This window comes from Nothoprocta perdicaria, unplaced genomic scaffold (assembly GCF_003342845.1).
Source record: "Nothoprocta perdicaria isolate Ctin4 unplaced genomic scaffold, notPer1 scaffold_72, whole genome shotgun sequence".
NCBI classification, from domain to species: Eukaryota; Metazoa; Chordata; class Aves; order Tinamiformes; family Tinamidae; genus Nothoprocta; species Nothoprocta perdicaria.
In genome coordinates this window covers 1,937,082-1,950,484 of record NW_020455999.1, presented here as the reverse complement: position 1 = coordinate 1,950,484, position 13,403 = coordinate 1,937,082, and the positions used below count along the sequence as shown (strand labels likewise).

Sequence of the window (13,403 nt, the reverse complement as noted above, 5' to 3'; positions counted from 1 at the left end):
GTCTCCRGGCTGGGATCTCTCCTTTCCTGACTTCGGTACACAGACATCCTCTGCTCATCCAAATCACTGCCTCCCGAGGCAGAAGCACCAGAGCAGCTTGCTTGATTGCTTCCCAAAATGGGAAAAACCCCAGCAACTCTTGCAGCGTTTGTAGCTGCGTGTAAGGAGCGAATTCTTTGTTCTTAGAATTGCTAAGCAACTGCGGCCCATTCTCTCACAGGGAGCACGTTGAAACACTGATTTATCTATTTGTTTTGCAGCTAAGGCCAGGGCTTCGTTACTGCCTTCCCTAGGGACGCACTCCCACATGCTCCGACTGGAGATGAACGCTTCTTGCCACGAAACATGGTCGTGTCTGTCTCCAGTGGGAAGAAAGCTCCCCAAGTATCAGGCTTTGCTGGCATGTGGTTGTGTGCAGCGTGGGCTGCTTCGGGCACGGGGAGCCTCCTCCGCGGGGCTGTAGGTGCTGGCTCCATGGGTCTCGTCCAACATGTTGTTTGAACTTCATATACCATCCATAGCAGAGCGGAGCTGTTCCTCAGTTCAGTTGCTTGGAGACACACAGACAATTGCAAGCACAAGGTCAAACTCAGCAGCAATATAACCAGAAATTTCAAATGCAAGGGGGAAAGCGCAGTGACAGATCCCGAACTGGCACAGCAGGTGAGGAGTGGGGGAGTYAGAGCAGAAACCTGCTCAAGAAGTGGCAGACTTTGTGCAGCCTTTCTGGTGCTGTTTTATGCAGTTCCCTAGCTGCATGAATTTACAAACTTGCAAATCATGCAGGCAAAACGCGGGAGTCTTAGCTTTGCAAAACTGTGTAAGAGGCTGTAGCAACAGCCTTGGTGATGGAAGATACTGCTTCCAAACTGTGCTAACACCTTTAAGCCTAGACTTGTGAAGAAGGATGTATTTTAGGGACGGCAGCCCCTAATCCAGACTGCATCATCCATTTAAACTTTATGAAAATAATGTGAAAATGGAAACACGTGCCTGGAAATCAGGTAATCTCTTCTCCTGTGCTGAGCATTGAAATACATTTTGCTATAATACAATATRGTGCCTCATTACCTGAGTGAATATTTTTACGTGGCTGGATATGTTCCCACCTGGAGCATAAGTAAGGTTTTGGCATGAGATTTTCAGATTCTCCCGAGCTAAAGAAGTATGTGACAGCAAAACCCTCTTGGGATGGTGCCTTTGGGAAGGCAGGGCAGGCAGTACAGTGTGTTATTTGCACGCCAGCAGTACTGAGTTTCCAAGTTCTCAGATGAAGCAGCCGTGGTGGCCGTGGGCTGGTGGGAGAGGGTCTCCCGGTGAAGAGACGGGGCGCGTGGGGACATCCCCCTCTCGCCGACGCGCCTTTGCCTGAGCTTGCACCGCTTTCCCTCTGAGAAAGTCTCCGTTTGGTTGCCAGCGAGTTGCGCCATGCCAACAAACAGAAAGCTGTTTGCTCATTAAACCAAACTGAGTTTTTGATTGTTTTCAAAGCATTTTCTGGAAAGCAACAGGTATTTAATTAGCAGTCTTTATAAAATCCATGCAAAGGCTGCGTGTCCTGAAGTTTCCTTTCGGACTGCCCGTGCCTTTGAGCGCACAGGCTGCTCTTCAAATGGCCCTTGCTCACAGGAGATGCATTATTAAAATGCACTCTAGCCAACAGCAGCAAACAGCTTYGCTCCTCACATGGAGCAGGGCTGGCTGCCTGCTCGTAGCAGACACCGTTAACCACCGAAGGAAGAGAATGGGGGGAGCGCGGGGTTATTTAAGGCTCTGTATGGCAGGGAAGAATGTGCTTCATTTGAAGATGTTGCTGATGAACAGAAGGAGAAAAGCCGGGGATGGTKCTTCCGGACGGTCCCAAGGTGCTTCCCGGAGCCATGCAGCGGGGCGCGGGCCTCCCCGGGCACACGTGCAGTTCCCTCGCCCCCCTTCCCGTCAGGAAAGAAAGACGGSATGTTTTTCCTTAACATGGAGACAATTATCTATGTTTTAATCCCAGCTGAGAAGCCAGGACGGAGAACATGCATTAACACTCTACAGACACACTCTAGCTCGCCACAGTAAAACCTAGATGATTTTTAGTCTTTGCTGTAAACCTATCCTAAAGTAGGTTAGTGGATCAGAGCAGATTTGCTCTATATAATTTACGGGTTGTTTTCTTCTGATTCTTGCTGCTTGACTGGTTGCTGCTAAGCAGGACTCCATGTTTCGGCAGCCTTCCCTTTGCTGTCACTTATAAACTTGCTATTTTTATCTGCAGGAATCCCAGCTCCCCAGCTCCCTTCTCTGCCGAAATCAGCACAGTGCTGATCCTGGAGGGCTGTTACCGTGTGCCGTGACGGAGGAGCCGACTGCCGCCCGCTCCTTGTGTCTGAAAGCACCGGGACGCGGCACTGTCTGGAGAAGAAATACATCTCCTTCTATTTAAGTGCTACGTATTAATGTTGGTTTCTTTGGTGAGATTAAACCACCAGATTGGGTTCTGGTGCTGCTCTCCCCTCCCGTCGTGTCCCTCSGTGCTGATGGCAAGCGTGTTTCTAGAGCTGCAGCAATTTGTTCAGAAAGGTTGAAGTTACACTGGGATGACAAGGGAGGAATTCCTAATTTTAGCTTTTTCTCTTGCAATCTCCTTGTGTTATGTTGCCTGTTACATTTCTTCTTCTGGCTGCTAAATAATTCACTCCCAAGAATCCTGCTGGAGGTTCCTCTGTTTCAGTCTGTCTCTATCTTTAGTTGCATCTGCCAAGACTGCCTTATTTGATCTAGCTGGGGTTTTTTTGGCCACGTCGGGCACTTCCATGTGCAGGTGGCCTGCAGTATTTCTGGTTTCAAGCAGTCTTTTTATGATGTCCCACTTTTTAAAATTCTAACATGTATGTATAAATAATTTGATGCTGTTAGTATGCTGCAGCTTTACTGAGAGCTTTCTTCTGAACAGCGTTCAGTTTTTAACATTCCTACCAGAGTTAAAAATTAAGAGTCAGTGCTGGTTTTGTCAGGGTTACTTATCCTATGGACAAGCCTGTTGCAGCTTCAATTTGCCTGCTTGCTAAAATGGGCTGTCACTTGCTGGGGACAGCCAGATCCGTCAAGCTCCAYGGTTTTCCTGTATTAGTTCTGTTGGTTTTATTGCCTTTCTTGTGCTCTGAGGGATGATGGTTGTTGAGTGACAAGAACCTGGAAAATCATTCAAGTTGACAGTGTTTTTCAGATTTCTTTTTTTTTYCTCTTTGTGYCTGTATAAAAAAGAAGGACTTGATGACACGGTGAACTTGGTGGGGAGTTCACGATCTTATTGAGACCTTTSTTTAGATTCCAGTGTCTGCTTTTGGTGCCGTCCCGATACCACCAAAGCAACGCTGGAAGCCCTGGCTGGCGCTTGGTAGCTTAGTGCCTTTTGTGCGGTGTGGATATACCTGGGTTCTTCGCGTGYGAGCTGTGGTATCTGACTCCATGAATGATGGAGACCTCTAATGCTTGAGCATGAAATACGGAGAAGACAAAATGCWAACTGTCTAAAATAGGGGCTATCTTCTGGCTGCATGTAGATTTTCACCAGCAAATGTTCTGTACCCAGACAGYCCCGTAGTGTTCTGCTGACTGCTTCCTCATTCGGAGACAAAACATCTCCAGGGAACCTTCATGCTCCAAAGCAGAAGAGGCAAATTGCTTTTGCTGCTTGTGGTGTCACAGTGTCSGCTGCTCTCTTACCGGCTTCTCCAGTATTCCCTGAAGTGGCAGGAGGASAGGAGGAATCCCGTGAAAAAGCTGACTTGAAGTTGGCAGAGCAGGAAAAGGAATGGGATGACGTAGGTTCCATCCCGCTTCRGTGCGGCAGCGTATTCCAGAGCCCAGGGAAGCTTGCCGGGGTTTCTTGTCTTTTTTTTTACTCAGCATTTGCAACTATTTTGCCAGAATTTATGACTATTTCAAATGGATGATGAGTGCTAGCTTTGCTGACGTTAGGATCTGCTTTTGCACAGAGCATTTGCCACTTAAAAGGTGTGTTTTTCTAAGAACCACTAGTCAATAATTCATGGAATATGGGTGACCTGAARATTCCTGCTTTAGGTGCTGCCTGCAGTTTCTTGCCCTCTGTATCYTTAGCGGGCTATTCCCATTCCCGATGAGCTGAAAGAACAGGCAGAGCTCCYGTGTGTGCCTCCCGAGGGTGGGATGGAACCGGGGTTGCCCGTGAAGGGGCACGGTTGTGTCGCCGCCGCTCCGGCTGCTGCTGGGTCATCACTAGCTGTCCATCGTGGCACCGCTGGGAGGCAGCGATTCCTTGCCAGGTGCCTGCAAAGACACCGGCGTCTAGTGAAGCATCTGGGCAGGTTGCCTGACTGCTTCCTCGCCTCTGAMGAGGCAAGGGGAGAGATGCTGCAGAGACACGCGGAGGTGAAGGGGTCTGAGCAACRCACACGGAGAGCGGGGTTCCCCCGTGGTCACAGAGAGCGGGGTCCCCCCTGGTCACAGAGAGCGGGGATCCTCCAGTCCTCRCCGAGACACCGCGTGGCGCGGGACGGGACGGGCGCTCGCCGTGCTCGGGCTGCAGGGCGGCTCGCCTCGGTGCGCTCACCTCATAGATTTGTTCTCGCTATTTAAAAATCTAATTGGTTGTAGCGTCTACATCTGTCACCCGTTCAGCCTGAGCCCGAGGGATAAACAGAGCTCACCTTGCTCTGTTTAAATAACGCAGCTCTTGAGGTTATCAGCGTTCTGTCAGCTGCTAGAAAATTACCAGGCTGCTCGCACGCGCTGGGTTTGAGGCTGATATATTAGGCTGAAGGGCAATTCACTTTGCCGTAGCCAGGTGATAAAGCTCTGTCTGCTCACTGCAAATAATAATAATAATAATATCTCTAGATAGCAGCTGAGTTGCTTGTTCTACCTTGGGAGTTTGGGGCAGGACGGGGCTTGTTATCCGCTCTTCCATTCGCCCCTTGGAGCGTGGAAGCCCTTTGCTCGGTGTGCCTGGGGAGGAGGCCAGGCTGTGGGCAGAGAGGTCCCAGGAAGGAACCTGGCCTGGGTGCTGTCCTGGATGCCGGTGCCTGCGGACGCGTTAGCTGGAGCTGTGGGTCCGCTGCAGAAGAGAAGAGCTGATGTCCATAGGTCTCGGTGCTCAGGGAAAGGAGCATCCTGGTGCCGATGTTCTGTGAAAAGCTCTGTTAATATTCCTCAGGGTACATTTATCCAGCTCTGTTTCCAGTACCAGTTGCACTCTGTGCTGTCCCTGCGCACGTCCCTGTGAACGTGCGGTAGCCCATGGCCGGGTCTGAGCTGGCGGCGAGCCTGCAGGACCATCAAATGTCACCCCAAGGACAAGGGAAACGCAGCAGCCGAGGAGGTGGGCGCGGAGATAAGGCGCAAGGGTGACCGTCACACGCGTGAGGATGCTCTCGGTGCCTTTTTGTCGCTCTGCTGCGAAGGAGGGAAGGTCAGAGCCTCCAGTGCTGGCAGAGTGTCAGGAACCCCGCTGCTCTCCTCATCGTTTGGAGTCAGGGCACCTTGCTTTTTAGCTAATTGAAAGAGCAGTTTTGCCTGGCAAGAGCACAACACCCGAAGCCTCGATTGTCTTCCCTGTGTGGCTAATTAACAAATACAAATTGGGGGATGTTAATTTGATTCTTCACCCTTCAAGACAAGGCTTCGTTTGGCTGAAATCACTTAAGTAAAGTTGGTCAACTGTCTCCATCATTCATATCTCAAATTTAACCCATCATTAGTAAGACTGGTGAACTGCTGACCARGCCCTGATATCACAGTTACTGGTTGCAGTTAAATTCCCTGGGTATGTGAAAGGGTTAAGCGTCCCAAAACAAACCTGAGTTCTGCCTCCCCTGCCAGAGAGCAACCCAGGGACTTTCGCTGCCAGTCACAAGCACAGCGGCAGATACAGAGAGTATCTGTATTTATCAGAGAGGAGACTGATATCTGTATCAGTATTTGCAGGCCAGGATCCTTGGCATGTTCCCTGGGCGCCGAGGAAGGCTCCTCCCGTGGTGTTCACCACCAAAACAACACTGACAAACGGCTCCCCGGACAAACAGCCTTGGGAATGATGCAGCTAGAGAGAGGATTCTGGTCGTAAAGAGTGTTTGTAAGAGAATGTCATTATCAGAATGAGACCATGTCGGGGAGGAAAGAAAAAAAAGGGGTGTGTGGAATGTGTTCCAGCAAGGATGGGGAAGAGTCTCTCTCTCATCAGGGTTGGGTCTTAGTGGAACTGAAGGTCTGTGTTGGGGGCTCTACCATACACTTGTATGGACCAGGATGCTACGTTTATGTCATTCTCTGTGTTTGCTCTCTAGCATTAAATAGAGAAACAAAATACAAATGTCACAAAATACCAGAAGATTTTCCTAAAGGAAACCTGCTCCCAAAGGTTGAGTAGCTCTGCGGTTATAAAAGATTCAGAAAGTCCTTGAAAAGGTCTAGTAAGGAGCTAATTCTGCTGTCAACAACAGGTCGGATGTGCCCCTCTGAGCAGCATAGCAAAGCACTGATGGGTTAGCATTTCCTTTTAAGATTTCAAGGCAATCACTTGGGAGACTAAAAATAAATGCAGGAAGCCCTGTGAGATGGATTCGGTTTAACACAGCCCACAGCTGGAGTTCTTAGATGCTAATCTGCACTTGTTAATCTGCTCTGTCTGGGCGAGTTCAAGACTTCAGAATGATATAAAGAAGAGAGACAAGCATCTAATAAGTTTTCTCTGGCAATTCAAAAGAAACTCAGATCTTGTACTTTTTGGTCTTGCAATTCACTCTTTTGAGCCTCAAATGCTGCTCAGGTTTCCCAGTTTTAGGGCATGTTGAGCTGAAGCCAGCAATTGCCGTATGAATCTAGGAGTCCCGCTCTGAGAAAGCAGAGCGCCTGTGCATTTCACTTGCCAGTGTGGCCTTTTCACTAGGTTTCTGTCCTTATCAGCCTCTGGTGATCCCCTTGATATGGAACAAATGTTGCTTGGCTTCCTGTGCATCTATAATTTGGAATCACACATCCTTATGGACCCTTTCAGTGCCAAGTCAAAGTTGGACTCTAAAATGAAAAAAAAAATGGACCACAGAAAGAGGACTTTCGATTCCCTGGCACAGRGGCTGCAGTTGGCCTGATTGTCATGATAAAACCTTCSATGAATCACCTGTGTGCTCCATAGYGGTGTCATAAGGGTTATACCATAGGAAGAAGGGTGTCGCAGGACCAGCAAAGCCAAYGTTACAAGAGCATTCTGAGCATTATTGATGTTCTTCCTCTGGAAATTGTGTTACCGGTCACTGATATCAAGAGTAACACATTTAAAGAAGCTGCAAATGACAAACCCCTCAGCGTGAGAGCCAACAATAGAAATAAAAAAGGRCTTACTGGTTTACCATGCTGCACACAAGGTTAAACAGCATTTCTCAGCTGTGTCTCTGGGCAGGCATCGAGGTGACACTTGCATCTTCCTTGGTCACCTGGAACCCGGGTCCCTGCCCTTGCTCTGCTGTCCTCCTAGGAGAAACGTGGGAAGCTGAGGGCCACTTGGCCCCGTATCCAGCTGTTGGGGGCTCAGCTTGAGCTTGGCAATTTGCATGAGAACCGGTTGCGTTCAGTGTTTACCTCCTAGGGAACCAGTTTGCCTTCCTGTTGTGAGAATGGGCTAATTAAAACACTTCCCTGTTTCTTAAGCTATTAAATTAAGTTAGGCACCATCMTTTCTTAAACGCCGGTGTGAAATCAGACCCATTTTCAGGACTTCAGTTGAAGTGCAGCCATTTTTCCTTGAAGGTCACTTATGTTATCTCCTGCCTTCCCTTTTGACTGACTTAGGTTTTGTTAAGATTTGCATTTAAAACTGACACAGATTTATTCCATTAATTACAAGAAGATTTTTGACACCTTTGTGTCGTTGTTCAATGTCTTAAAATGCTCAGCCCTTCAGTCCTCCTTTCAAAAGCCCATGCTGTCTCTGCTAAAACATAAGTCTCTAAGAATTTCTGGTGAGGAGTTCTTGCAGAATTTACATAGATTTAGAATTTACATAGAATTTAGAAAACTAAACCCCAAACCGTTCTGCTTTCACCTACATCTGCATGTCAGTGTGTACCTTCTGTCTCCTTCTCCCCACGTATCTGATGATGTCTGATGGAGGTGCAGCAAACTTGGAGAGTCGGTGGCAGGAAAGTCCTCCAGTCATGCTTGAAAGGCTGAGCTCCTGGTGCGGTTTCGTGGGAAAAATTCCGCCTGTTTTGGGTCGGTAGTTAGAGCAGCAAACAGGACCCCCGAGTTCCCTGCTGCTCCCCGCGCCGGTGCCAAGACCGGGAGCTCGGCTGGGTGTTTCTAGATGGACAAATGCAACCCCAGCTCGTGGCAGAATTATCTTGTCCCTGTCAGCAGCCTGTGTAAGTTAGAGCTTCCAGCCGGGAGCACTGACAGAGATGATAAGAAATTTCCATTCGCCGAACCAAGAGCATCTGTGTGAGGAACCGAAAGGCTTTTGTTTTTGTTTTGGACTTTTGGTTGTGCAGTAACATCTCTGCTGCTTTTTTCTGCTAGCAAAAGAGACATTCCTGTGAAAGATAATAAGCAACTTGGAAATCAATTTCCTCTTGTAACTTTGGAGGCCAGGAATTACTGTGCTGCTTTTTTCTGTCTTTCAAAGCATATATTAAGTAAAGAAATGCGATCCCCGGGAGTACTCAGAGACAGCTCTTTGTATATGCAACACCTTCAAATATATCACGTCTGATGATGTATTAGTAAGTATTTGGTGTTTGTTCTTTATTACAGCTCTCCTGCTTTGCTGCTTGTTCTATTTAAATGCTGCCTTCCAGTGCCCAGGCTGATGGATGTGCTGTGCTTAACCCCTGCTGGATTGCTGCCAGGCTCGCGCACAAAAGAAAAGCTTATTTAGACATTTCCCGACTCTTTCCTGGACAGGACTCTGTTGTTTTGGGGGTTGTCTAGGGGCAATTCGAATCAGGTTAGCTGTGCATCAACGTGCTGCTGCATCCAGAGCACCAGCAGAGACCTCGGCGACCCCGTTTCTAATGTGGAATGATGCTGTCCAGCGCCGACCACCCCGCGTTGCCCGTGAGAAGTCCCAAATTCTCTGTCACAGCTGACAATTTATTTGTGTTTCCTTGTGTTGTATTTGTGCGTTATTAGATGAGGATAATTTTGAGGTGAGGGCACGTGCAGGTTTTAACGTGGCGCTGTCGGTGTGAAGCTCCTGCAGCCTGCGAGCGGAAAAGGTCTCCCCGTAGAGCCATCGCCCCGGGTCAGCTCCGTGCTGTAGAGCTGGGCTGAGCTCCMCCCGCATCTGGCCAGAAATACCCAAGTTCTGAGCGAGGTGAGAAGGTTTTATCATCTCCCGCCTGCCGTCTCCTAAGCTTGTCGTGATTGATCCTGTGCCATTAGGCGCTGCTGGAGATGCAGCCACGGGAGGTGCTGCCGCCGCGTCAAGGACAAGAGCAGGACCCGATGTTTGTGTGYAGGATGTGGCTGCCCGCGGTGAGGACAGAGCAGCCGCGCGGGGGAGGCCCTGCCTGCTGAGAGCAGCCCCCCAGGGCGCAGGAATTAGCCCGCGCGCACCACGTGCGGGAGAGGCACCGCGCGAGGAGCCTGCGGGTTTCGGGGAAGCCCGGGAGCAGCCGGGGCACGGGCACGCACAGGCACACGCACAGGAGGTTTGGTGCCCGAGAGCTGAATAGAGATGCAATTATTTTGGAATTTCTTCGGAACTGCTCAGAAACTGCTTCTGGTTTTCCCTTGGTAAAAAAAAAAATTAAAAAATCCCAAAGAACCAAAAGAAGAGACAGTGGGTTTGGAGAGAAGAGGGAAGGGAATGGAGAGATTTGGGGTTATTCTGCTCTGCTCAACAAGGGAGATTTTGCCTTGCACAGGGTTTATGGGCTGGCTTTGTGCAGCAAGAAGCAGGCAGAGGGAGCTGCTGAAATGGAAAACGTCCTTGGTGCGTGGGGCGCCCGACGTGCTGCTGGTGCCCGTCGTTCTCCACACTGGCCCTGCGCAGCCTTTGCAGGACGCGCTTTCCCTCCCGCTCCTGCCCTCCCTGCCCATGGGAGCCTCGAGCTGCACAAACTTGGCTTTTACTGTCAAAGCCGTGTCAATAACGGTGAATGCCGAAACGGGCAGGCAGCCGCGCGGCGGCTCCGCAGCAGCCTGCACGCGGCGTCCCGGCGCGCTCGGCTTCAACTTGGCAGCCCCGRGGACCCGCTACCGAGGCCTCCCTGCACTGAGCTCTTCTGTTCTCGTTCGCTGGGGTGGAGAACACAGCGAGCGCCGTCCCGCGGGGTTGCGAAGGGATCCCCCGTTGGTCTGGGTGTCCCCCGCAGCCGCCCCGGCGCCTGTGCTCGACGCACCGAGCATCACGGGCTTGTGCCGCAGGCTTGTTTGAGCGCAGCTCCAAGGGGCAGCCTAACCGGTCGTAATTCTGAGCTTGCCCATCGGACGTTCCCTGCTGCTGAGGGAGAGCCGCGTGGGACAAGGTCATTACACTAGTAGCTCCCTGGCGCCGGTGTCTGCAGCTCCCGTCCTCTGCCGCCTTCGCACGCGATGCTCCCACCAGCACCGCGCTGCAAGCAAATGATGCCTTGTGTTCCACCCAGAGCTGGGCTCTAGCAGCATTAATGAAACATTAGAGTTTTAATTACAGCATTATCCTATTTATTTTTATAAATAATTCCAAAGCAGTCATTACAATTTGTGAATTTGGGAGTAAATAACTTAGGGGAAAGAAATCAAGTTCTCAATCTTGTTATTATCTATTGTACAATCTCCCTGGGATGCTGTTGGGAAACGAGCTGATTTTTTCTGTGGCTGTTGTTAAGATGATTCATTTACTCGCACGCTGGTAATGTCCTACTGAGCTTCCGACTTGAAAGGCCGGTGTCAGGGGACAGCGCTGCAGTGCGTCAAAGCAAAGTTGCTTTTCTTTTATTTTCCTTTTCTCGACTCCCYCGAGAGGAAGGTGCAGTGGAAAGGAGAGCGGAGCATTAGCCAAACCTGCAGGAGTAAGTGCCTTGCAATTACTGCGAACGTTTTTTGCACAAGTTCTGCAGGCGACGCCGTTGCACTCGCGAGCTTCTGCAGGTCGCTGCTTTTGTTGTAAGGCAGCGAGATCCTCAAGAGATGAGAAATGGTAGGGCTGCCTGGAAAGAGCCTGGGCTTGGGTGAGCTCTGTTGTGCTGTTAACCTTCCTTGGCTCCTCTCTCTCCCCTTCTGCAAACGCACTGAAAGTGCAACTGGTTTGATGTTCTTGGGGGGCATTGCCATGTATTCAAGATGGTCTAATGTGGACCAGAACTAATGTGGAAACGCTTGATCAGGCAGATCACGTAGCCCTTAAACCAGAGCAAATTATCTGGTGTTTGTTGTGACTGGTGTTTTCAGGAGTCTTGTCTTGCAAGCGTTGCTGTTGCATGGGTTGCAAACAGTTCATACGGAGCAAACAAAGAGGACTGGGAGGCCACAAGCAACGGGCACCTGAGGAGGAGGAAGCTGTTTGCAAAATCTGTCCTGTCTTATCTTTTCCACCTCTTTTAGAGAATAGCTCCGATCCAAGAGAAGTCTGGAATATAATGGCATCTATTTATCACCCTTTCTGTCCTAATTTTGATAATTCTAAAAGGAAGCTAAATCGAGGCTACGCTGCTTGGGGCAAGGTTCTGCCGGCTGAWGGTTGTCCTCTGTTCTCCCTGCAGAACCCAGACATCGTGTTGGTGCATTACCTGAACGTACCTGCCATCGAGGACTGCGGAAAACCATGCGGCCCCATCTTGTGCTCAATAAACACGGACAAGAAGGAGTGGGCGAAATGGACAAAAGAGGAGCTCATTGGACAGCTCAAACCCATGTGTGAGTACCTGGAAGCTTGTTTTTTGTCATCTTCTCCTCGCCCTTTTGCTGTCTGTGGTGTTAACTTGGAGCGCGGTGTCTCTCCCTGCCACTGGTCTTCCCTTCAAATGAATCATTGGTCTCCTTCAGTCTCAGCTTGCATCTTTGTGTGTTTTCTTTCTCACGTTTCTTCATCCCAGCAGAAAAAGCAATGGGTATGATGTCCTCTAGGATAGGTAGCATCTACCCGTTTACCCAAGTTCTCAACTTTTAGCCCAAAAGGAAGGCTGCTTAGGTGTACAGAGTCATCAGGAGCTTTGCTCGGCAAACAGGCAGCTCTGTGGACCTCTTTGCATCTGCTTTGAAATAGATTTTTTTCTAATATCCAATAATTGACCTGTCAGTGCGTTATTCTCTGTGTGCACTAGTAGGTTCAGTGGATGAATCTAGTGATGAATCTAGGGATGTTGGCACCAGATGGGCTCTATTCTGCAAAACTGTGTGGAGAGTGATTTGCTCTATCTACAGAAAATTCATCTTGATGAGTTTATGGAGATAATTTTCTCTGCAACAAAATATAGCAAAAATTTGTAGCCAAGTGTCACAGGTAACACTGCTGTGTTTGGCAAGGTTGCCGTACGGCGTCAAGAAAGACTCCCTTTGAATAACAACACTTCATTTAAAAAAAAAAAAAAAAGGGTTTCTTTTTTCCCCCTTGGCTTCAGAACCTTTCTAATACTGTTATAAAAACATTTAATTTGCAACGATATTATTAGTCCAGCAGTGACATTTAATACATGAATCAGCAGTGTCTTAAGTAGCTTCAGGCAGCCAACACATTCTTGCCACTATAAACACCATTTTTTTTTCCTGTGGTTAACTTGTCTAAAAAATAACCTCGAGCTCCCGTCTGTTGGAGCCAGTCCCCATCACCTGCAGTCACTTATCCCACCAAGGTCTTGTACTGCTCCGTGCACAGGCTGAGCGCAGCGAAGGTCCCGGTCCAGCAAGGGAGCCGACGCAGAGGGGTCGGTGCTGGTTGTTCTGCTTTAGGATCCGTCCGTCTCTGACTTTGCCCTTTATTGCCTGTGGGCAATAAAGCCTAGGCTAACGATGCGGAATACAGCGAGCACCGCGGTACGCTGCACCTGTGTGAACAACCCAGCCTTGCCAGGCTGGCCTAAGTCRTGACATTTTATGAAGTGACATGATCGCGGCTATTCCACAGATTGCCAGATATGAAGCAATGAGGTCAGTGGGAATCTCAGAGCAGGGTGTTTGTCCCCCAGTCCCTCCTGTCAGCCCCAGTGGGGACACTGCCCTGAACACCAGCTGCATCCTCTCAGTGCTGAGCAGCTGTCCCTGGAGAAGATCATATTGTATGTCCCAGTACGTACATCAGCACCTATTTTTGCAATTAAAGATAGAAATTAGGCCGGTATCGTGCCAGGCTAGGGGTAATTAGGGGGTCTAACACAGGCCTGCTAGACACACAGCACATGGCCCTGGTGCACCCCGGCCCCACTGTTAACTCAAGTGCTCCCCGCTGCTCTGTGCATCCT

The 13,403-nt window shown here is 49.5% G+C and overlaps 1 protein-coding gene across 5 annotated transcripts in view; it reads left to right on the top strand.

The window, feature by feature from the left end:
• CAMTA1 (calmodulin binding transcription activator 1) overlaps positions 1–13,403 on the top strand; it is a 127,017-nt gene that overhangs the window by 66,487 nt on the left and 47,127 nt on the right. For all 5 annotated transcript variants that reach the window (XM_026050946.1, XM_026050945.1, XM_026050944.1 and 2 more), the window contains exon 6: positions 11,709–11,862. In XM_026050946.1, the coding sequence (XP_025906731.1) occupies positions 11,709–11,862 (154 nt within the window). The remainder of the gene's footprint in view (positions 1–11,708; positions 11,863–13,403) is intronic.